Below are 26,530 nucleotides of genomic sequence, written 5' to 3'. Positions count from 1 at the left end.
AAAATATGAAGAGGAGAGTACAGTTTGTCTTCTTTTTCTGTTCCACAGCTATGAGAATCTCATTTCCAGAGGGATTCATTGTTAGAAGTTTCTTATTTAGTCTTCTAGAGATAGTCTTTACTTTTGTAGGCATATATTTATATAGTTTATTTTTCATACAAATGGCAACATACCGTTCTGGACCTTGCTTTTTTAATGTAGAAATATATTGTGGAGATTTTCCTTTTCTTTTACCCAAAAATTAATGAATACTAATTTTGTGCTTGCGATTGTCTAAATGCCTTACATGACTTTTAATCTCCATAAAATCCCATGAGTATTGTCACTGGTTTGCAGAAGAAACTGAGGCAGAGGGAAGATAAGTAACTAGCCCAAAATGACTCTGCAAGTACCTAACAGAGCCTGGATTCAGACCCAGGCTGTTCTGCTGTGAAGTGACACTATACTACTGTTATATTGCCTCTCCGTATTAGCATTTTCCATGTTTTATACAGAGAGCTATCCGATTTTTTTCACATGTGCATGATGTTCCAGTATATTAACAGTGTAATTTATTTAAAAGTTGACTATTCCAGTACTGCCAATTCAAAGACTTTCTCTATTTTTTTTCCTATCAGATTGTTGGTGTTTTACTAAGTTTTAAAAACTATACCTCTTTGGTTTTCTTTTTTTTTTCTTTAAGTCCTTGCTCTACCTTCAAATAATGTTATACCATTTCAAGTATAGCAACAGTATACTTCATTTTTGCCTTTTCCCTCCTTTGTATTATTGTTGTTGTACATTTTACATCTACATATGTTATAATACTCAGAATACATTATTATTTTTGTATAGTGTTCCAGCATTATTTCTAGAAATATTTTTTTCTCCCTTCTTCTCTCACATCATCCCCTTCTGGAACTTCAATCTCATGTATGTTAGATTTGTTTAACACTGGTCACTTGTAAATCACTAATGCTATGATGATGATGATGATGATGATTGCAGTGTTTCTGCTCTCTGTGCTTCATTTTAGATAATTTCTATTGCTACAACTTCAAATTCACTGGTCTTCTGCAATGTCTAGTTTTCTGGTAAACTCATCAAGTAGAATGAGATATGATTTTAGATACTATATATTTTATATCTGGAATTTCCTATTGGGTCTTTGGTCTAGTGTACAATTAAATTACTTGTCAGTTTAATCTTTTTAGGCTTGCTAGAGTGGGTCTAGAATAACCATAGTCTAGAGCTAATTTAGCCTCACTGCTAAGGTGATAACCTTCCAAAGACTACCCAATTCCCTCAGCACTCTGCCTGGTGGGAAAGCAATTACAGGCCTGTGTAAGCTTTGGGAATTATTTGGCCTACTGCTTTCCAATAGTTTTTCCCCCAGCCTGGTGGATTTTCATCCCATGTGTGCACAGGTTAGTACCCAGCCAATGATTTGCAGAGACCCCCTCCACCCCCACGGGGCTCTTTCTCTGTGCAGAGTCCTCTCTCCAGTACTCTCTTGAAAATTATTGCTGCTTTGACCTCTGGGAACTCCTGTTTCTCTCCCCTCAACTCAGTGAGACTGTTGGACTTTGTTTTGCTTCCTCCTCCTGCGCTACAGCCTGGAGACTGCCTCTAGCAGCAAGCCAGGGCAGTCATAGGGCTCATCTCATTTGTTTTCCCTTTTCTCATGAATCACAGTCCTGTGCTATTTGTTTTCCAGTATCTGAAAACAGTTCTTTCATATAATTTGTCTAGTTTTCTGGTTGTTTACAGTGGAACAGCTTTTTTTTTTTACAACAGTTAATCATTTATGGGCAGAAACAGAAATTCTCTTACCTCTACTGTTTTTTTTTTTTTTAAACATACAACAGCTTACTGAGATGTAATTCATATACCATACAATTCACCCATTAAAAATATACAATTCAGTGGCTTTCAATGTATTCATAGTATTGTACAACCATCACCACAATCAACTTTGGAACATTTTCATCATCGCCCAAAGGAACCCCATACCCATAGCAGTTGTTCTCTATTTTCCCCCAATCCCTAGGCACCCCTAGGCAACCACTAATCCACTCTAGAGATTTGCCTACTATTGTCATCTCATGCAAATGGAAGCATACATATGTAGTCTATTGTGAATAGCTTCTTTCACTTAGCATAATGTGTTAAGATTCATCCATATTTATAACATGTATCTTCATTCCTTTTTATTGCGGAGTAATATTCCATTGGATGGATATACCACATTTTATTTATGCTTTCATCTATTGTTGGACATTTGAGTTCACTTTTTAGTTATTCTCAATAATGTTGCCATGGATATTTTTGCGTAAGTTTTTGTGTGGACATATTTTTTTTTCCTCTTGGGTTACTTACTAGTTTTTGAAGCCTTTTATGTTGTGGTGAAATTTGCCTTTTGACTGTGGTGTGATTTGGAAGTATGTTTCCCTAATCATTACTTCTCTTCTGACTTTTTTTCCAAGGAGAAATTTTTCTTTTTATGTATCAATCTTTTATTTCATAGTTTCGCGGTTTTGTGTAATATTAGGATGGCTTTCTACCATGGTTTCTTTGTTTTTTTTTAAATTTATTTATTTATTTTTGGCTGTGTTGGGTCTTCGTTTCTGTGCGAGGGCTTTCTCTAGTGTGGCGAGTGGGGGCCACTCTTCATCGCGGTGTGTGGGCCTCTCACTGTCGCAGCCTCTCTTGTTGAGGAGCACAGGCTCCAGACGCGCAGGCTCAGTAGTTGTGGCTCACGGGCCTAGTTGCTCCGCGGCATGTGGGATCTTCCCAGACCAGGGCTCGAACCCGTGTCCCCTGCATTGGCAGGCAGATTCTCAACCACTGCACCACCAGGGAAGCCCCCTCTACCATGGTTTCTTATAGTACTTTTATGGTTTCATTTTTTATGCTTAAATTTTTGAATCATCTCTTGTTTTGAGAAAGGAATCCAACTTGATATTTCCCAATGGCACCATTTATTGAATAATCCATTTTTCCCTACTGACTTGAACTGTCACTTTTATCATATATTAAGTATAGGTATATATTTGGGTCTATGTCCATAATTTGATTTAGAATTGATATATCTAATATTTTGTGCAAGTACTATACTATTATATTTATTGTAGTTTTATAAATATTTTTTCAGCATTCTTGCTGTTTTTATTTATCTGTCTTCGTGTACTTTTGATTTTGTCTAGTTCTAAAAGAAAAATCCTTTTGCGTTTTTTTTTAATTGGAAAGATAAAGTTGTCCTTTCACATTTAAGTTTTTGATCCACCTTCAGTTGCCTTGTATGTGCTGTGAGGTTTGGATCTGATGTAATGTTTTATATAAATAATTAACTGACCTTGTGCCATTTTTGAATAGTTTATCCTTTCTCCACTTATCTATAATGCCACTTATGTTACATATCAAGTTCCCATATATGTATGGGTCTAATTCTGGGTTCTCTGTTTTGTTTCACTGGCCTGTTTGTCTATCTCCTTAGCAATATTATCGCCTTTCTTAATTGGTATAGTTGCTTTAGAATAAGTCTTGGTATCTGTTTATGAAAGTTCTCTATCATATTCTTCAAGACTGTGTTGGCTATTTTTGAATATTTGTTTTCAATATACAGTTTAGAATCAGCCCTTTAATTTCCATGTAAAAACCTGTCTGGACTTTTACTGAAATTGCAATGAATTTATAAATTAATATGGAGAATTGATAGCCTGACAATATTGAATTTTCTTATGTTTGAATATGGTAAATCTTATTTATTTATGTTTTCTTAAATGCATTTCAGTGAAGTTTTATAATTTTCTCCATATGGATCAAGCATATCTTTTGTTGGATTTATTTCTAGTTACTTTATGTATTTATTTTTGTTACTGTTGTAAATGATATCTTGTTAAAATTCAAATATTCTAACTTTCTGTAGCTGGAATATAGAAATGCCCTTGGTTTTTATACGTTGATCACATATAAACTTTGTTCAACTCTCCGTTAATTTAATAATTTGTAGGATAGTCTCATCTGTTCTCTATAGGGAAAATCATCTCAGCTGAGAATAATGACAAGTATATTTGTTCTGTTGTAGTTGTACACTTTTTTCCTTCTCATTGACTGAAAAGCTTTAATCAAGGTAATGACATTCAATTCCACAAATATGATCTCTTCACATTTCTAATAAGTACTAGGCAATAACATAAGCCCTCCAGATATCAGAGTGACTAAAACAAATATGGTCTGTTTGCTCAAGGAGATTAGATTGGTGTTTTAGAAATACTCTTGTGTCTGTAGGATGGAAAATGGACTGGAGAGAAGCAAGACTGGAGGCAGGTAAGCCAGGCCTAGTAAGAGGTTACTCTGCCAGTGTAAGGGAGAGATGATAGGGACCTAGATCAGGAGACTGCAGACAGGCCTGCTGCCTGATTTTATATGACTTGTGGACTGTGAATGGTTTTCACATTTTTAAATAGTTGAATAAAGTTGAAAGAAGAATGATATTTTGTGACACGTGTACATTATATTATTCAAAATTTTAGGGGCTATACAGTAAAGCTTTATTGGAACACAGCCGTGTTCATTCATTACATAATTGTCTGTGGTGCTTTTGTGCTACAACAGCAGAGTTGAGTAATTGTGACATTGATTGTATAGCCCACAAAGCCCAAGAAAGTTACTTTCTGGCTCTTTACAGAAAAAGACTTTGCTGGCCCCTGACCTTTAGGTGGCAGTAGAGAGAAATGGTGAATTTGAGAGTTATTAGGAGGTAGACTGACAAGGCATGGTGATTAACTGGGTGTGGCTGTAAAGAGTAAAAAGTGGAATAAAGGATTATTCCCAAATTTCCAGATATTTGGAAAGGTGAGAACTATTAGTTTGATTTACAGAGATAGAAAATATTGAAATCGGGTAAGATTTGTGGAAAGGAGCAGGAGCATGGAGGAGATGAATTCTGTTTTAGATATGTTGAATTTGACGTGTCTGTAAGACAGCCATTTGGAACTATCTAGGAGGCAGCTGTATACATGAAAGAGACCTGGACAGGTTTGGTGTCAACAACATAGACGTGCAGAACGAAGTGATTAGAGTGGATGATGTTGCCCTCCGTGAGGATACAGAGTAAGAAGAACAGAGGGTCTATAGGAAAAAAAAATTTAAAGACATCAATATTTAAGGAATGGATAGAGTAAAAAGAACCTGGAACAGAATCTGACAAGTAGCAGTTCGAGAGGTTAAGAGGGTATCTTAGGGATTGTCTAACTAAGGCAGCGTGTGTGTGAGTGTGAGTGTGTGTGTGTGTGTGTGTGTTGGGGGGGTGCAGTGTTCTAGTAACCCACTTGAACTAGCTTAAGCAAACAAACAAACAAAGAAACCAAAAAACGTTATTTGAAAGCTAGAGGGGGGGTGTCTCGTGGAAGTCAAGGATAAGAAAGTGCTACGAGGCCTCCTGAGGGATTGGAGCTAGGCTCTGGAACGCTATCAGAACTAAAGGCATGCCATCCATCTTTGTTTCTTGAGGTTGCATGGTCTCTCATTTCTGCTTCTTTCTTTTCTGTCTCTACTTTCACATGTGTATGTCAGCCTCACCCCTAGTTCTATGTCATTTACAAATTCAAGCACGTAACAGAGACTGACTGACTTTCTGACTTTATTACTATTAGGAAAAAGAATCTAATCGGCTCAGCCCGGCCAATGGATTTGCTTCCCTAGAGCCAAGTGTCCGTGTCTGATTCAGGGGCTGTGGCCAAGAGAGCAGGATCACACAGTATGAGCATGTCTCCAGGGCCACACTGCTGGGTCTAAGTGGGGATGTTTGCAGAAGAGAGGGATATAGATTGGACAGTATCATAAAAAGAATATACTATAAACTACAAGTGAAAGAAAGAGAGGATATTCTGGAAAAGGAAAGTAGTTAATATTGTTAAATGCTACTAAGAGGATAAACAGGATAAGTACTGAACCTTATAGAAGGCTTGGAAAATACAAGAATAGGAAAAAGCTGGTGTTAACTTTATTTCCTTACAATTTTGAAATAATTGGGACCATATTGTATACAGACTTTATTCTTTTTTTATTTAATGTAAAGTGTGATGGTAAATTTTATGAGTCAACTTAGCTAGGCCACAGTACCCAGATTTTTGGTCAAACACTATTCTAGATGTTTCTGTGAGGATATTTTTAGATGACACTAACATTTAACTCAGTAGATTTTGGATAAAGTAGATTACCTTCCATAATGTGGGTGGAGCTTTATCCAATCAGTTGAAGGCCTTAAGAGAAAAAAGACTGTCCTCCCCCAAGGAAGAGGGGATTCTGCCAGCAGACTGCCTTTGGACTTGAGCTACATCAAGTCTTCCCTGGGTCTCCAGGCTGCTTTCCTACCCTGAAGATTTTGGATTTGCCAACCTCCATAATCCTTCAAATAAATCCAATAATAAAGCCAATTCTTTATAATAAATCTCTCAATATATATGTATACATATACATCCTATTGGTTCTTTTTCTCTAAAGAATTCTGACTAATACATTATGTCATAAATTTTCTATCAGTAAAAATTCCTAGAAAACATTATTAATGAATGAATATTTTCATATTCCTGCAAAATACTTTTTATACTATAGGGTTGTCCTTACTGTTGATATTATCTTTATAAACAAGGAAACTGCATTGCAAAGAGACTATAAAACTAGCCCATGGTCCCACACCTGAAGAAGTAGGCACCTTTTGGAGAGTCTGCCTAGTTCCCAACCCTCTAAAGGTTCCCTCACCTATAGGGCTGCCATATTTTCTCTACGTGTTCTTGCCCATCAGGAACTGAGAAGAGTACTGTTTGGGCAGGTTCCTCAATGAAGAAGTAGTGAATTCAGAAACCTTTATCTACCATGTGGACTGAAGAACAGAGAAACTAGTCTGCATAAAAAGAAGAATGAAGTGGATATGTAAAGAGAAGAGATGGTCCTGTGACTGTCCAGTTTATAATTCCAGTTTCTTCTTGAAGCTTAGCCTCATTCTGCCCTAGGGTTCTGTGAGATACTCTGTATCTTTACAGATACATTTCTTTTTTTCCCCTCAAGATAATTTAATATCTGTTATTTACATTTTTAGAGTCCCAATAAATGCATGTAGTAAGTGGCTAGATCCAGGTCTGTGTAGCTCCAAAAACTGATATTTTATTTTATTTTTTTGGCTTCGCTGCGTGGCTTATGGGATCTTAGTTCCCCGGCCAGGGGTTGAACCAGGCCCTCGGCAGTGAAAACGCCGAGTCCTAACCACTGGACTGCCAGGGAATTCCCAAAAACTGATATTTTAAGCACTACTGTATTATCAATAAATGTTGATTTATTCATTGTTGTATGGTATATATAATTTTATGATAAACATATTTATATATAATCCTTGCCCTCATTTCTATTTCTTTAGTGAAGAATTCTAGGAGAGAGGTTACCGATTCAATGTATATGAACATTTATAGCTCTTTTATGTATTGACAAAATGCTTTCCAGAAAGGTTGCAATTTTTACTCCACTAGCAGTGTATGAGAACAGTGCAAGATATGTCATTAATGTGTTCTTCCTGTCCTTTGTTGTTCATATAAACACTGTCCATTCCTCAAATTGAAAATATAATTTTTTTTCTTGGTGCTTGCCTTTGTCCCAAGTTTAAGTTACTTAAAAAATTTTTGAATTCTACTAAGGACAGTCTTTGTAACTGCTTTTTAAAAAAAAATTTGTTTTTTTTTTGGCTGCTGCGCGGGGGCTCCCCCTAGCTGCGGCGAGTAGGGGCTACTCCTTGTTGCGGTGCGCGGGATTCTCACCGCGGTGGCTTCTGTCGCGGAGCATGGGCTCTAGGCGCGTGGGCCTCAGCAGTTGTGGCTCGCAGGCTCAGGAGTTGTGGCTCACAGGCTCTAGAGCGCAGGCTAAGTAGTTGTGGCGCACGGGCTTAGTTGCTCCGCGGCATGTGGGAATCTTCCCAGACCAGGGTTCGAACCCGTGCCCCCTGCATTGGCAGGCGGAGTCTTAACCACTGTGCCAGCAGGGCAGTCCTATAACTGCTTTAATTGTAAGTAATTTTATTGACTTACTGACTTCAGTGAGTGTGAATGGAAAATGTCCTAATATAAAAAATAATTCCAATTATGAGTGATAAATATTTAAGGAAAACATATCAGTAAGAGTAAAAACATTCGGTAGAATAACTGAAGGAAATGTTTAGATAAGTGTTCTGTGATAGGATTTGCAATGAAAAGATTAGATAGTGGCATGAAATTAAAAACATCTAGGAGGTCATATAATCTGTTTTGGGTTTGGTAATTTTTTATTGATTTGAAAATAGGAAGGATTTGTACATTTTTCTTTCATCTTTTTGCTGTTGTTGTTGTCATTTTGCTTTTTTCTTTGGCTGCCCAGCTTGCAGGATCCCCAACCAGGGATCGAACCCGCACTCTTGGCAGTGAAAGTGAGGAGTCCTAACCACTAGACTGCCAGGGAATTCCCTCTTTCATCTTTTTTGATAAGATCTAAAGACTTAAGTAAAAACATTCTTTTTAGAGGAAATAACATAAATTCAGCAGATAAAGCTCAACATTCTCTAAGAAAAAGAAAATAGAAGCTAGGAACCCCTACCAAACTCAAAATTATAACCTATTTGTGTAGTGATAAAAGTGTAAAGTAATAAGCATGGTAAATTGGAAAAGTCAAAAGAATAGGCCACTAGAATATAATACTAAATGTTATTTAGCATTGCTGGGTCTGTTTCTTATTTTGTAAAGAGAGGGGAGAGGAATTAGTGTAAGATCCTTTGTACTTGTAATTAAGTGAAATTTGTACCTAGCCTCCATTGTAAGAAAAACTAAGTAAAATGTATCTGTGGTATTTTTGATCCTAGGGATACAAGGAATTAAACAAACAATACACTTTATACAGCTTAGTATAGTGGTTAAGAGCTCAGACTTGGGAATCAGACTTCCAGTGTTTGAATCTCATCTCTGTAACTTAATACCTGTTTGATTTTGGGCCTCTCTCTGCCTGTTTCATTTAAATTAGAACACCTACCCCTTAGGGTTGTTCTGATGATTAAATGAGCTAATATTTGTAAAGCTCTTAGAATAGTGCCTGGTACATGGTAAATTGTACGTTAAATTATTTAATCTATTAACATCTCAGTAAAAAACAAACCCACACACATTTCTTCTAACATCTGCCTAGAATTGAATTTGGGGTATAAAAAAATCCAGTTTGAGTTTTCTATTGCAATGCCTTTTGCATTTTGAAAATTACTGTACTTAATTGCCTTTATTCCACTTACTCTCCCAAGTGCTGAGGCAGCTCCAGAAGAGCTGTTGTCATCCCAGACTAGATTTGCTCCCAACCCTAGAGATTTGAATTAGGAATTAAAAAAAAAACAAAAATCTCTACAGAATCTGTACTAGACACTGGAGAAATTTTCTGGGACCTTGTGAGCAAATAGGCTATATTATCCAAGAGACAATTAGATTAAAAATTATTTGACAGGTTAAAATCGTAATAAATTAATGAATTGGATACTGCCTGGAAGACGGGATTTACTAAATTTCTTTTGTTTCTACTCTGGTTTCTGCAGAGGGAATTAAGAATTTGTTGTTCATCTTAACTATCTGGAAAGCTGTGGGCTTTAGAGCTTCCTTTAGCAGCTCTAAAATGATGCAATCTATATAATATTACATGTAGCCCTTATCTTTTTTCCTCACAAATCCCTTCCCTATAATAGGAATTGGGAAATGGACTTATTTTGTTAACATAAGGCCACATCAACTAGTTTGCTAATAAATAGTATTTCCTTATTGTGGTTTGTAATATAAAAGACATTTAAAATTATAATTAAGTTCTATTGATGAGTTCTTTTGCTAAATTGTGATATAAAAGTTTGACAATGAAACAGTAACTAAGATGACAACAAATGTGTATAGGTCAAAACAGTAGATTGAGTTGAAAATGTTTTAGTACACATTTTTATTAATATGTACATTAAATGACTGTATATGGGTCAGATTTTGTTTTACCTATTTGAACCAACATATTACTCTACATTAGTCTACCAGTGTGGAAAGTACATGAAGGAAAACATGCTATTTTGATTAAATTTTTTTGATTATTTATTTTTGCTTTTAGTATAGAAAATATAGTTCATATTGTGTTGTTGAATGAAGTGGCTTTTATATTGCTATGCAACTTGAGTTACTTTGTTTTAGAAAGTGTATATTACTTTTAAAAGCTTAAGCTACAGAATCCTTACCTAATAATGTTTATTCTAAAACAAGTATTGGAAGTTCCCTTTCCTAGTTTACTCAACAGGATTTTCAGATTGCAGTTTATCATGGTGAATTCCAGAGATGCTCTTAGAACTAAAGTTTAACATAGCCCAGGTTTGAGGCCAGGAATTGAATGATACCATGGCTTTTGACCCCAAGTTATCTTGAATGAGATACTGTAAGACTGATGTTCTTAGTGGCTAAAGGCTTACATTTACTTCATTCAACAAGTATTTATTGACTGCCTACTATATGCAGACACTAGACAATAATTAAAATAAATACTATTATTTTAAGGACATATAAGTATTTGTAATATATATGTACACATAGAATATACATAAAATATATCCTAATGCATAAATATATCCTGTCAAAGATAAGGGTGTTTAATTTCTTCTATTAATGTTTTGTAGTTTTCAGTATACCATTCTTTTATTTATCTGGCTAAATTTTTTCCTAGGTATTTTATTCTTTTGGGTGCTATTGTAAATTGAATTGTTTTCTTAATTTCCTTTTCAGATTACTCATCACTGGTGTATAGAAACAAAACTTATTTTTGTGCATTGATCCTGTATCCTGCAACTTGCTGAATTCATTTCTTAACTCTAGTAGTTTTTTGTGGATTCTTTGGGATTTTCTGTTTTTAAGATCATGTCATCTGTGAATAGAGATAGTTTTACTTCCTAATTTAGATGTTTTTTATTTCTTTTCCTTGCCTAATTGCTCTGGCTAGAACTTACAATACATTGTTAGATAGCAATGGTAAGAGGTAGACATCCTTGTCTTGTTCCTAATCTTGGCAGGCAGGGTGGGAGGGACCTTTCAGTCTTTCAACCATTGAATGTAATAGTATCTGTAGATATTTCATAAATGCCCTTTATCACATTAAGGAAGTTCCCTTCTATTCCAAGGTTTTGAGAGCTTTTATTAGGAAGGAGTGTTGGATTTTGTCAAATGCTTTTTCTGCACCAATTGAGATGATCATGTGTTTTTTGTTTTGTTTTTACTTCATTCTATTAATGTGGTGTATGACATTGATTGATTTTTCTTTGTTGAACCACCCTTGTATTTCTGGGATAAATACCACTTGATCGTGGTGTATAATACTTTTAATGTGCTGTTGGATTTTGTTTGCTAATACTTTGTAGAAGATTTTTGCATCAGTATTCACAAGGGATATTGGCCTATAGTTTTCTTGTGATGTCTTTGTCTGGTTTTGATATCAGGGTAATAACGGCCTCACAGAATGAGTTAGGAAGTGTTCCCTCTGCTTCTGTTTTTTGGAAGAGCTTGGGAAATACTGACATTAAATCTTCCTTAAATGTTTGGTGGAATTCACCAGTGAAGCTGTCTGTACTCAGGTTTTTCTTTGGAGGTTTTTGATTACTTATTCACTTTCTTTACTTGTTGTAAGTCTGTATAGACTATATTTCTTCTTGAGTCAGTTTTGGTAATTTGTGTTTTTCCAGGAATTTGTGTATTTCATCTAGGTTATCTAATTTGTTAGCATATAATTGTTCATAGTTTTCTCTTATAATCCTTTTTTTAAAAAATAAATTTATTTATTTATTTTTGGCTGGGTTGGGTTTTCGTTGCTGCCTGCGGGCTTTCTCTAGTTGCGGCGAGCAGGGGCTACTCTTCATTGTGGTGCGCGGCCTTCTCATTGCGGTGGCTTCTCTTGTTGTGGAGCAGAGGCTCTAGGCGTGAGGGCTTCAATAGTTGTGGCACGTGGGTTCAGTAGTTGTGGCTTGCGGGCTCTAGAGCGCAAGCTCAGTAGTTGTGGCGAACGGGCTTAGTTGCTCCGCAGCATGTGGGATCTTCCTGGACCAGGGCTCGAACCTGTGTCCCCTGCATTGGCAGGCGGATTCTTAACCACTGCACCACCAGGGAAGTCCGTCTTGTAATCCTTTTTATTTCTGTAAGATCAATAGTAATGTTTCCACTTTCATTTCTGATTTTAGTTATTTGCATCTTCTTCTTCTTTTTTTGTCAGCCAGGCTATAGATTTATTAGTCTTGTTGTTCTTTTTAAAGAAATAACTTTTAGTTGTGTTGCTTCTCTTGTTTTTCTATTCTGTATTTCATTTTTCTCCACTCTTATCATTTTATTATTTTCCTCAGTTGCTAGCTTTGCATTTAGTTTGCTCTTCTTTTTCTAGTCCTCAAGGTACAGAGTTGTGACTGATTTCTTTCTTTTTAATGTAGGGCTCCACTGCTATACACTTCCCTCTGAGTGCTGCTTTTATTGTATTACATGATTTTTAGTATGTTGTGTTTAGTTTTTATTTGCCTCTATTTTATAACTTCCCTGTGATTTCATCTTTGGCCTATGGTTATTTAAGGGTAGTTTAATTTCGGGACCTCCCTGGTGGTCCAGTGGTTAAGAATCTATCTTCCGATGCAGGGGACACGGGTTCGATCCCTGGTCAGGGAACTAAGATCCCACATGCCACGGGGCAGCTAAGCCTGCACCGCAACTACTGAGCCCTTCTGCTCTAGAGCCTGCAGGCCACAACTAGAGAGAAGCCCGTAGGCTGCAACTAGAGAAGCCCCTGCACCGCAAGAAAGAGCCCTCGAGTTGCAACGCGTGCTGCAACTAAGACCCAACACAGCCAAACAACAATTTAAAAAAAAAAGAGTAGTTTAATTTCTACATACAGTTGATCCTCATTATTCATGGATTGCTTGTTTGTAAGTTTACCTACGCAGTAGAATTTGTTACTCGAGAATCAGTACATTCAGACCTGTGCAGAGTGGTGAAAAATTTGAGCCACCTGGCGTACATGTTCCCAGCCAAGGCTGAACAAGGCAATAAACTGCTTTCTTGTTTCAGCTGTTATACTGTAAACAAGAGTCCTTTTTGCAGTCTGTTCAGTACCACGTTTGTCATGTCTTTGTGCTTTTTTTTGGTGGCTTTGCTGTTTAAAATGGTCCCCAAGCTGCAGTGTTGTTTAGTGTTCTTACATACAAGAATGGCTGTGATATGCTTTACAAAGGAAATATACATGTGTGAGGTAAGATTCATTCAGGCACCAGTTATAGTTCTTTAGGCCATGAGTTCAATATTAATGCATGAACAATATAGTACATCCAGAAAAGGGAAGAGGAAATTCACTGATGTGTATGTAAGGCCACTCTGGAAATGCTGAAGTAGTATCTGTAGTGTCTGATGAAGCTATGGAAAAGATGGAAAAGTGGCTGACTCTGTGGATTCATGAGATGATAACCAATTAAAAAAAGGAAAGCATAGTGGACAGCATCGTTATGAAGCTGAAAGCCAATGAAATCATGTTACCCAGAGTAAGGAAAATATTAAATTCTTCTCTTGTAGTACTGACTGGCTTGCACATTTCAAAAGACTATACAGCATGAAAAATGTTAAACTTGCAATAATCCTGAGTCAAGATCAAGAGGCTGTGGGAGAATCTTTAGATTGTCTGCTAAGTGTTATTTAGGAAGAAGGCTATGTGGAAAAGCAGGTTTTCAATGCTGATGAGACTGGCTTGTAGAACTATTTCTCCAATTCTGTCAATGTTTGCTTCAGTTATTTTGGGGCTTTGTTTGGTGCAGATGTGTTTACAATCGTTATATCTTCTTAATGAATTGATCCTTTTATCAATAAATATTGTCCTTTGTCTTTGGTAACAATTTTTGACCTGAAGTCTGTTTTGTCTGATTTTAGTAGTGCCACATAGTTCTCTCTTTTGGTTACTATTTGCATGAAATATATTTTTCCATTTGTTCACATTCAACCTATTTGTGTCTTTGGATCCAAAGTGAGTCTCTTTAGGCAGCATATAGTTGGATGGTGTTTTCTTATCCATTCTACCAATCTCTGCCTTTCATTGGAGAGTTTAAACCATTTCCATTTAAAGTAATTACTGATAAGGAATGACTTTTGACATTTTGCTATTTGTTTTCTGTGTGTCTTACGCGTTTTTTACTTCTAATTTCCTACATTACTGTTTTCTTTTGTGTTTGAGTTTTTTATAGTGTACCTTTTTTTTTTTTTACCTTGTTTTAAACTAGCCCACATGCTATATAGCAGACACTATGAGCACAGCTTCAGTACTACTATTCCTCCTTTTACGACCACCGAGACCAGGGTTCAAATCCAATGGGAAAGGGAACTGGAGGGTTATAGCGTACCATTTTGATTCCCTTCTTATTTCCTTTTGTGTATATTTTTTAGATACTTTCTTTGTGGTTACCATGGGGATTACAATTAATAACTAGATATATTTTGAAGGTATAACTGACACTTTTAATGGATTGGATGATAGGTATGAATGAGGAAGTCAAGGTTAACAACAAGGTATTTGGCCTGAGGAATGGAACAGTGGAGAAGTCATTTATTAGGAAGGAGATAACCATAGGAATTTAAGCTGGTCAGATGTGGAGATGGCAGAGAAATCAGGAGTTCAGATTTAGTCATGTTACATTTGAGATGCCTGTTAGACATTGATCACGTAGGCAGTTGGATATAAAAGTCTGAGATTCAGGAGAGGTGTCCTGACTAGAGATGGAACTTTGAGTCATGAACATATGGATTGTATATAAATCCTTGGGACTGGATGAGATCACTAAGGGAGTGAGTGTAGATTGGGAAATGGGCACACTAATACTAAAAGAGCTGTGAATAAAGGGGGGAACTAACAAAAATGACTGAAAAGGAGTGGTCTATGTATATTTTATATATTTGTAATAGATTCTGTCATTTCTTAGGAAAGGATAATTCCACATAAATCTGTTTTCTTTCCAGCAATATCTAAATGAGGACAGTGGTCCTAAATATTAGTGGTCCTAAATTTTAGAGACAGTTTAACATAAAATAAAAAGGTAGTTATAATTTGGATATTCTTAAATATAAAATAAGTGTGCCAGATGAATTGGTTATTATGCATAATCTTCCTCCCCCAACATGATCCCACTTTAGGAATATTACTTTATCTAGTTTTTCTAGGTGGTTTTACTTTTTATAGTCATTAAGATCTGTGATCTTTTTTATCTGCTTAAAAGATTGCTTGATAAAATACTTCTTTGCTTTGATACTGTAATTATACTGAACTCTGTTCTGTGGGGAGCGAATGTGAAAGTTATGTAGTCAGAACTGAATCAGGTCTTCCCCCAAATGTGTTTCTTTCCACAAAAAAAATCTAGGGAAAATATTGTGAAGGTAGAGACTAATGGCTTAAAAAAATGAACCATCAATGGAAAAAAAAGTGACTTGTTCTTTTCCCAAGTAGTCATCTTACCCCAGTGAGGTAGGTCTAAAGGTGCTCTACAATAGGGGAAAAGCCTCCGCATCTAGCTTGTTTGCATTCCTAACTCTCCCATTTAAACACCTTGGAGTTAGTAAACCTGAATAAGGGTGGATTAAGTTAAGTTAAATTCAGTTAACTTAAAATCCTTCTTTTTGCCTACCTTCAGTCCTAGCTTTTGAGACTGAATAAATAAATTTTTCTTCTATCTATTGTGTAAGAGAATTCCCACCAATAACTTTGTACTTTTTTACTTCCTTATGGGGTCTAAGTGAAAAAAGAGAAAGAAGAAAGACGCATAGGAGACTTTTTTGGTGGTGGTGGTAGTTTTTACTTCTTTGCCTCTCCCTTGCTATTAACAGTTTAAAAAAAAAAATTAACAGAAAAATTGAAAAAACCTGAGTGCCTGCTACAGAGACAAAAGCCACTGTTATCATCTCTCACCTAGATTGTAACAGCAGCCTCCTAACTGGTCTTCCTGCTTCCACCCTTGCTCCCTTATTGTCTAATCCCATGACACTGCTGTGCTCAAAACCCTGCAATGGCTCCCCATTTGATTCCCCCCAAAATCAGATTTCTTACGGAGGGCTCTCAGGCTCTGGTTGCCATGACCTCTCTCACCTCTCCTCCTACCTGCTCTCTCTGTTCCAGCCACACTAGCTTCCTTGCCAGTTGCATTTCCTCAAGACTTTGCTCTACCTGATCGCACTCCCTCGTATATGTTCTTTCCTCAGATACCTGGTTGGCTAATTCTCTCACTTCCATCCAGTCTTGCCTTAAATCTCAGCTTGTCAATATAAAGCCTACACTGACTATCTTTTAATACTTTAACCTGCCCCACTCACACTCCCATACTCCTGATCCTATTTCTGTTACAGTTTTAATTATGATAGGTGTGGTTATGCTCTGGTAATGACTTAACCCTGAAAACAGCTTAACAACAAAAGCTTATTTCTCATTTGTGTTTCATATCCATGATGGGTTAGCAAACAACTCTGTTCCACTTAGAACCTCAGGGACCCAGGCTGATGGAAGTTTGCCCATCTTGTGATGCATCTCAACATGCAGCTTCCAGCGTCACATCTGTAGGGAAGAGAGAGTTCATAGAATGACTGAAAGGGGCAGAAGTCACCTTTTTCCCAGTTCATTGTCAAAACCAGCCACATGGCCCCAATCTAACTGCCAAAGGAGCACAAGGAATATTTGGTGAACATTACTGTTTCAACACCTGTTCTCTTTTTATTTCTCCATAGTACTTATCATGTTTTATTGTATAGTTTGTATATTTTATATAAAATGTCATTTATATATTTACATATTGTATAATTTGCATATTTTGTGTTTATTATTTAGTGCCTTTCCTCAGCAAGAATTTAAAACTCATTCTCCTAGAAAACCTCACTACTTACAGCTTCTTGGACACAAGCATTTCTTCATTTGCTCCTGCTGTTTGTAATGTCCTCTATCTTTTTTGCCCTGTGCTCCTTTTTCCTCTAAAGAGTAAATCCTCCTTATCTTTTGGGATAATTTGAATCTTAATCTGGGAGACTCAACTAACATCCTTAAACTAAGTTAAAGGCCCATCCCTTAGACTCCCTCTGAATTTTTATTATACTCCTATCATAGCCCTTAACCTCCTTATAGGGTTACATGTCTGTCTGCCCCATTAAGCAAGTTCCTCATGCATATGGAAGAATGTCTGAAGAAATACATGGAGCCTAGAAAAGAAACTATGAGGATCCGAATAAGGACAGTATAAGTAGGGTGAAGAGATGACAGAATCAAGAAATATTTAGAAAGTAAAATCAGCAAGACTTGCTTATTGGTTGAATATGAGGGATAAGGGAGAAATCAAGGATAATTCATACTTCTCATTTAGATTATGATACTTCCAAATGAAACAGGGAATATGAGAGGAGGAACAAGTCTAGGTGGTAGGATGATGAGTTGGGTTTGAGGTATAGTAGGTTTAACTCCATAAGGATCTCAAGATGGAGATATGTGCAGGGGTTGGCTAAATGGTTCTTAATCCAAGGACATGGATAGGTCTTCAGCATGCTAAGTAGTAGTTAAAAAATAAGAAAAGGTGAGACTGACAATAACTACTAAGGGCAGAACCCTTAGTTAAACTAACGTTTAAGGAACAATTAGAGGAATACATGCTCTTGTGCAGAAAACACAGAAAAAAATAGGTGGTGAAAGGGGAACCACAAGAATGTGATGCTGTAGAAATCAAGGTATTTAGACTTTCAGGAAGAAATATGTGGACCATGTTAAAAGCAGTAGAGAAGTCAAATCAAAACAACCGTGTACTAAATCTTGACCACTCTTCTTGCAACCTTACTTAACTCTTTCAACTCCACTTCTTATTGAACCACCTTGAATTCTTATTGAATTGAACTATCTTGGCTTCAATTTCATTGAGAAATTTGAAGTTATCAGGCACATGCCCATCCATCAATCATTTCCTCCTTCCCTTTAATATCAGGAGCTTCAAAGCCAAGTCTAATACCAGTGCCATTAATACTAAGAGTTGTCTACATTTTAAGTTTTTTCCCAATTTATGGCTTTCTGCTCCCAGTATCCCACCAAAATTTTTTGCAGTAAGGTTGCCATTTGAAATTTTAGTGGAGGGGCAAATATGGACAACAAATTACGTGATGCTGAATATCGAAAGGAAGATGGGGAAATGGCAAATAGCAGTCAGTCACTGATGGAAGTGAGAGGGAAGTAATGCCTCCTCCCCAAGGGAGCAATGATATTCACCTGGACCAGATTCAGGCGTTATTCCAGAGGCACTTTCATTTTGGAGCTACAGTAAAATTATGTCTCTTACCTGTTTTTCTTCTGTAGCATACCGGTGATTGAATCTTTACTGTAGAAGCAAAAATGAGCCAATTCCCACAATGAAGATTGTAGAAACATTCCATTTGATTCATTTGTTCATTCATGTAAAAGGAGTTCCTGAATGTCTGCTATGTGCCATGCTTAGGGTTAGGTGCTGGGAATACAACGGAGAGTAAAAAACACATAGTTCTTGTTCTCCTGGAGTTTTGTAGTATAGTGATTTTTTATTTGCTTGTTTATATTTAACCTAATTTATTTAACTAATTTTACTTTTTTTTCCCTTTAGTATCCTCTTATATATGGACTGATTCTTATTCCCTGCTGGTGTTCTCTAGTTTGCCTAAGTAGAATTTACATGGGCATGCACTCCATTCTGGTAAGGAAAACATTGTATTCATAGAGCTTTATTTTTTTCTAAAATCGACAGGCAATTGTATAATTTTTAATCATTTTCAAACTTACTGGAAACCTAAATGAGAAAATATAGTTAGTTACTGTAAATCTTCTTTGTTTTGCAAAAATAGAAACAGGATGCTTTGTAAAGTTTTAATGTAGTTATCACGTATTTCATACAAACAGTTCCCACAGTAACCAAGTATTATACTCAGAATAACATTTCTCCCTCCTTCCAGTTTCACTTCTATTTTCTCATTCTCTTCTATGCCTTTCCTACCACTGAGTCAAAACCAACAATGTAAATACAGACACCAAGGAGCTCTAGTTATAAGTGAGGACCCAGTGACTAGAAGCTAAATGAACTTAAACTGTCCTGGTGCCACTTGTATTTGAATATTAAACTCTAGTTTTCTTGTCTTTCCTGACAGTATTTTAGGGCTTACATCAGGTATTTTATTTTGAGAATGCAATTCAGTTTCAAAAGCAGCAGCACAGAGACCCTGTACTCTTTCAGCCAGCCACACCTACTCACTTCCCTTCCCCTCTATCCCATTGACATTTCCTAGTTCTGGCCTGCACCATCTCTTAACCGGATTACTGCAGCAGCTTCTTAATTAGCAGCCCCACTTCCAATAAGACACTGGTCTGTACAGTGTTTAGCCTCCTGTTGTAGTTTACTGCCCAACACACAAGTATGATGCCATACTGAATGACTTATGTTTCCTCAAATGCAAAGGGTGTTTCATATCCCAATACCATTAAGAATGCCTTAACCTCCACATGGAATGCCCTTTTCCTTTTCTTTGCCTAACGGACTATCCTCTCCTGTTCTTCACGACTCACAAAAAAACATTATCTCCTAAAGCCTCATTAACTTCCCCATCTTTCCTTTCTCAAGACTGGTTAGGTAGCCTTTCTCCCAGAGCATCTTGAACATAATTCTGGCATAGCACTTATGCTAAATTGCTATTGCTTTTTTCTTTATCTCTCATCCCCACTAGATAATAAGCAACATGAGAAAAGTAACTCTCTATCCCTTGCATTTAGTGTGGTGTCTCTTAGGACACTGTGAATGTATTATGTATTATCTTGTAGATAAAGGATCAGAAGAAAGGTGGAGAGATAGAAATGAATTCATGGAATCCAAAAGTTTATAATGGGTTATATAAAATTTTTCTTGTCCTTAACAAGTTCACATTTTTAGACTTTTCGACTCATAAAAGTGTCTCATTAGCTTATCTCGTAGCTGTAGAAGTATTGGGTTTCTATTTCTTCCTCAGATTGCTTGCTTCCAGCAGCTGCCCCTTCACTAGTAAATTTCCAGAAGTCCCAAATGCTATGTTAAGAAGCAAACTATTTGTGTTTTATTTTTTATAATTATTTATATTAATGCAAATTATGAATTGGCATATAATTCTATCTTTCTGACTAATCTCTACTAATTTTATAATGGACCAAGTATCACATTTTTATATCAAATCTAATATTAGTCACAAGAAAATGTTTTCCATCTCTGTGCCATGTTACAGTTATTCCCTTCCACTACCAATTAGCAATATCGCACCTAAAAAACTAACAAAAGGTTATGCATCTATGAATGATAATATTATCCCTAGATTCATTATCATCATAAAAGAGGAATAAGAATCTTAATATATTTTTAATATGTAATCTCAACCATGCTGTTCTTAATAAAAAGGAAATGTATAGTGAATTGATTAAATATTCAAGCTGAGTTCAGTTCATGTTTAGATACTGGATAACATCTGTTCTTGAATCAGCTGAAGTAAAAACAATATTGATGTATTATTTTTCATATCATGAGTCTGACAACCAAATCGTGAGTCCGAAAACCCTCGGTCTTTTTTTTTGGCCGCACTGTGAGGCTTGTGGGATCTTAGTTCCCAGACCAGGGATTGAACCCGGGCCCCAGCAGTGAGAACACCAAGTCCTAACCACTGGACCACCAGGGAATTCCCCAGCCTGTCTTTTAATTATTCAAAAACAATCTTGTCCCATAAAGTGTCTTTATCAGTTTTATTCTGACTAGCTACTGAATTTTATTATGTATAGCATTGCAAGTTGTTTTTCTTTTAAAAGTAAAACCACAGATGACTTGCAAGCATTGTAAATTATGTTTCTGTGTTATAAGCACAATTATTCCTAATCAGTAGTATATTGGTTTTATCATTTGATAATTGATATATGAAATTATAGTCATAATGAACCTCCCCTTTTTACATTATGGATCTAATATATTCCCACAATTTTCACTTTTTCCTATATTTTAATGCTTCAGTAATTACCCGCATTTTGAACTATTTTCTTAATCATAATTTGTGTCTTCATTGTTTATTGTGAAATTACTATGGAACTATAGGCAGAGTATGGCCTAGAAGTTACTAATAGGTGCTTAGATGCCATATTATCTAAGCAGATGTCTTTATTAACATTAAGAAGAAAGTTCTAATAATGTATTCTAAATAATTTATAATGAGCACTTTGTTGAGTATTTTCCATATGCTTTGTTTTTATTGTTATAACACAAAGAGCAACACTTAAGTTTATTTTTAACATTTGCCTACCTTCCTAAATAGATTTTCTTAATCCCCAGAAAAGTAGAGGAGTTACTACATCCATTTCTCCTCTATTTATGTATGTATGTATGTATTTATGTATTTGTTTGTTTGTTTATTTTTTTGGCCATGCCATGCGGCATGCGGGATCTTAGTTCCCCAACCGGGATCGAACCCATTGGGAGTGCAGAGTCTTAACTTAATGGGGAAGTCCCCATTTTTCCTTTATTCATTATCAAACCTAGCTCTAAAAATTTCTTGAAACACAAGCCATTTTTAAATTACTAGATTAAGTACTTGACAAATTACTATTTTGTTTCTACATTAGTAAAATTATGAATATGTTATAATTACATTTACCCAAAATTGTACTAAAAGTTTATTTTTCTATATGTGGAAAGTCTTTTTAGAAAGGTATTATGAGATCATAAAGTAGAATGTACCTCTCAAACCCATTTTTATGACAAGACATAAAAATCAAACTAACCAAACAACAGGAAAAATCCTGAAGACATGTTATAGAGAAAGATCCAGAACAGTAAACACTAAGAGTTTTAATAGTAGTTATTTCTGGGTAATAATTACTTGTTATTGTTTATCCATATTTTCTAGTTTTTCTGTACTGAACATGTATTAAATTTGAATTTTAATTAAAGATAAAAATTTCAAAATCCATCCCTAATAATGCCTTTATAATCAAGGATTGCATTCCAATAATACATTTTGTTGTTAGAAACCCTGTTGGCATCACTGACATGTTGAATTAGAAGCAGAACACCTGAAATATGTTACAATTTAAAAAAAAAAACAAACCCCTGGGAGCCAGCAGAAGTCTTGAATTCTAGCCTCAGTGAATCACTAGCCTCTCTAGTTTTATTTACTGATTGGAAGAAATGAAAAGGAGACAATTTCAAATGTAATACATAATAAATCTTTATTGAATTTATGGTATTTGATATCTTCTACCGTAAATTTGATAACCATGAACATTCCATTCAAATGTGTAATTATTAACTTTTACAGCATATATGTTATCTATAATTAATAAGTATCTAAAATTATTTGCTAAGCTTCTTTTTGGAAAATTTCCTACTTTGAGTTCCTTATGCTACCTTTAACATCAGCTTTTCTTTATTGAATACCTTGTGCTGTAATGCTTAAAACCACTTTGTTACACATTTTAATATTGTACATTAAATTGATATTACAATGGTAGCCACCATGTTTATGTCCTGAATTCAGTCATTCTTCCTTCTGGTTCTGTAGCATGGAAATTAAATGTGCCTTTTTATCCAGGATAATATTATAAGTAATTAATAATTCAATCAGAAAAGGAGGCAGATTTGTATAGAGACTTGTAGCAATCTAAGTTTATTATTCATAGAGCTATAAAAGAAAAGCAGAGGACAACAAATATTGGATGTTTTATGTCATACTGAAATATACATCTAAAAATATAATTGATGTGTTATCATATATATATATAATCATGTAAATCAGCAGGTAAAAGAAAATCCAAAGGAATAGTTGCCCTAAAGACACAAATATACATTGTATAGAAAAGGAATAGTCCATAAACATATGAAATAATGCTTAATTAATTATCAGGGAAATGCAAATTAAACATCAAGAAATACCAACAACTGATGGGATGTAAATTTCTATAAACATTTTGGAAATTTTTTATTGTCTTGTAAAATTGAACATGCACATATACTATGATTCTGCCATTACATTCCTAGGCATATGTCCTGGAGAAACTTTCATAGACCCATACAGGGAACATAAAAAGAAAGAACATAGAGGCATTGTTTATAATGCTGGTTGGTTTAAGAATATATACCAATTAAGAAAGCATTCAAGCTCAACCATAACCAATGAACTAATCCAAAAGCTGAAAACGTCCTAAGTGACCATCAGTGGGAAAATAGATAAATTGTATAACCACACAATAAAATATTATATAGTTGTGGCAGTGAATGACCTATAACTAACTACATATGATGAATGAATCTTAAAAACTTAATGTTAAGTGTAAAAAGCAAATCAAAGGAGACTGCATACTGCCTAACATTTTTATAAAGCTCAGAAAGAAGCAAAACTAGGTAACGTTTTATTTGGAGATATGTGATAAAACAGTTTTTAAAAGCAGGTATTTATTCAGCTAATACTCAGGCTTATGCAGAGTGATAGAACTAGGAAACAGCATACCAATAGACTCAAAGTACTGGTAATATTATAGTTCTTTTTTGGGGCAGTGATTTCATAGATACTCTTTTTGTAATTTCACATGTACTTTACGTATCTTATTCTATGTACTAACTATTACATAATAAAAATCTTAGGACAGAAAAACATTAAGCAACTACTCTGTTGCTTAACTGTATTGAATGCTGTTGAGAAGTAACCATTGTTTTGGGCAGCATAAAGGTCACCAGTATCCATGAAAAGAGTGGTTTCAATGCAGTGATGAGTTTAGGAAAAAATAGGAAGTGAGAAAGTGGAGGCAGTGAATATAAGCAACTCTTCTGATAAATTTTTCAGTGATACTAGATCCCAGGATTTCACTTTGTTTGTTTTAAGGTGGAAATTCTGAAACAGTTTTGTTCATGTCAGGAATGATTCAGAAAGGAAAGTTCTTTTAATAATAGTGTTATTTCCTCCAATAAACCATCTTCTATTTTCTACCCAGTTGTTTGTACCTAAAAGTGGGAGTCATTTTTGATCCCTTTTTCTTTTGCTTCTCTCTTACATTCAGATCATCACCAAGCTGAAGTTCGTCACCTCTAATTTTAAAGTATTTTACTAAATCCATCTATGTACGTCTCTTTATATGGACCATATCTAGCGTGAACCACTACAGTAGCCTCCCACTAGTGTCTCCTGTCTTCCATACTTTACCCCTATAATATATTCTCTACACAGCAGATGGAGTGTTCTTCTATAAATATCCATCAGATTTTATTACACTCCTACTTGGGAATCTTTCAGGCTCCCTATCACTTTTGAAATAAAATCTGAACTTCTTACCTAGCCTACAGGGGCCCTCTCTACATGATTTGACATGTGCCTGTCTCTTGGATCTCATATCACATCACTCTTCTCACTATTTGAGCCACACGGAATTTCTCTCAGTTCCTTGAACTCACTAGGTTCTTTTCTGCCTCAAGGCCTTGGCACTTGGTATTCCCTCTACCTGGGACACTTCTCCTTAGATCTAAAGATGGGGCTGACTCTTTCTTGGCATCAGATTTCTGCTCAAGGGTCACCTCCTCAGACAGGTTTCCCTAATCACTCTAATAGGGTCTTTCATCATTCTATCCCATTATCTTGTTTTAATTTCTTTATAACAATCTGAAATTGTAATATTTATCTATTTTTTACTCACATGGTTATTGTCAGTCATCCCCACTAAAATGTAGGCTCTATGGCAGTAGGAATCTTTTCATTTATTAAGCAGTGTATCCTCAGCCCCTAAAATAGCATCAGGCACATGTAGGTACTCAATAAGTATTTGTTCAGTGAATAAATGAATGAATGGGAAAAGGAAAAATAGGCTTTGTATCCTCTTTAGTCATGGAAATAATTATGTATTTAAATGTGTGATTATTATAGTAAATGCATGAAGATGAAGTCTTTGAAAAATAAGTACAGTTGATCCTTGGACAACACGGAGGTCAGCACAATCAAAAATCCACCTGTAATTACAGAGTGCCCTTCATAAACTTGGTTCCTCTGTATCTGCAGTTCCTTTGTATCAGGGGTTCTGCATCCTCAGATTCAACCAACTGGGGATCGTGTAGTACTGTACTACTGTTTACTACTGAAAAAAAATCAGCAGTTAAGTGGATCCACACAATTCAAACTCATGTTGTTTAAGGGTCAGCTGTATATTGTTTTTCCCAGAAATCACAACTACATACGTTAAGCATAGTTTATTGTTCATTTGAATATACATTTGTGTATAGCATATATGTATTAATTTGTAAAAGGGCAGAGCTATAAAAGCATAATCATTTTATTATCATCAATGAATCTTTTTAGTATTATTAAAACAGCTTTTAGTACCTATTATATAAAGTTTACTTTAAGAATGTGACATATTTAAAAAATGTACATTTATTAACATTGAGATGTGAAATATATATATATATATATTTCCTTAAATGCCAAAAAATTATTATACTAAACAACTCTACCTTCTTCTTTTCTCAGGATGTTATTGCTGGATTCGTATATACCATTTTAATCTTAGCTATCTTCTATCCATTTGTGGACCTGATTGACAACTTCAACCAAACTCACAAATATGCTCCATTAATCATCATCGGGCTTCATTTAGCCTTGGGGATCTTTTCTTTCACTCTAGACACTTGGAGTACATCCCGGGGAGACACAGCTGAGATTCTAGGAAGTGGTGCTGGGATTGCATGTGGATCTCATTTTACCTATAAAATGGGTCTAATGTTAGATCCTCCTCTGGATATATTACCTTTACCTAGGCCCCCCATTTCAGTGACTCTGTTTGGAAAAGCCATATTGCGGATTCTCGTAGGGATGTTGTTTGTACTAGTAGTCAGAGATATAATGAAAAGGATCACTATTCCTTTAGCCTGTAAAATCTTCCATATACCGTGTGATGATGTTCGAAAAGCAAGACAGCACATGGAAGTTGAACTTCCTTATCGGTATCTTACCTATGGAATGGTTGGTTTCTCTATCACATTTTTTGTTCCTTACGTATTTTTCTTTATTGGTATCTCTTGATGGAGAAATATTGTTTACAATAAGAAAGGAGGGTATCAGTTACTGATATCTAAAACCATATTCTAGTTAAAAGCCAAATCAGAGTTAGGCTTTTGCAGGAATTTAACTTAAATTTAAGTAAATTCATAAGAGTCAGTGCATTTTATCATTGCACATCCAGTTATTGTTTTAGGTGAGCTGAGCTATTTCAACATTGAGAAAATGATAAGTATCCATTTGGAATGTTCATGTAATATTTGGAGAGTTTTGTGCTGTTATGGATTCAAGTTATATATAATATATATTAAGGAACATAATATACAATTATGTATCTAATATATGTTATATATAAAATAATATACCTAAGTTTTTTTTTAAACCATGGGGGTGTATTATAAAATCAATAATAATATGCAAACAGTTGTGCCTGTGTATTTGGA

The 26,530-nt window shown here is 35.4% G+C and overlaps 1 protein-coding gene and 1 non-coding gene across 2 annotated transcripts in view; one reads left to right on the top strand and one right to left on the bottom strand.

Moving 5' to 3' along the window:
• SGPP1 (sphingosine-1-phosphate phosphatase 1) overlaps positions 1–26,111 on the top strand; it is a 31,960-nt gene extending 5,849 nt beyond the window's left edge. The window contains exons 2-3 of the mRNA XM_061182664.1: positions 18,659–18,748; positions 25,560–26,111. Coding sequence (XP_061038647.1) covers positions 18,659–18,748; positions 25,560–26,111 — 642 coding nt within the window. The remainder of the gene's footprint in view (positions 1–18,658; positions 18,749–25,559) is intronic.
• LOC133086065 (small nucleolar RNA SNORA61) lies at positions 14,278–14,403 on the bottom strand. The gene has a single exon (XR_009699848.1). It is a non-coding gene; the product is annotated as a small nucleolar RNA SNORA61 (small nucleolar RNA).
• Positions 26,112–26,530: the final 419 nt, after the last annotated feature.

The sequence above is a fragment of the Eubalaena glacialis genome, chromosome 2 (genome assembly GCF_028564815.1).
Source record: "Eubalaena glacialis isolate mEubGla1 chromosome 2, mEubGla1.1.hap2.+ XY, whole genome shotgun sequence".
In the NCBI taxonomy this organism is placed as follows: Eukaryota; Metazoa; Chordata; class Mammalia; order Artiodactyla; family Balaenidae; genus Eubalaena; species Eubalaena glacialis.
Note: the sequence above shows the minus strand (reverse complement) of the source record. Positions and strands in the feature narration are given on the sequence as shown.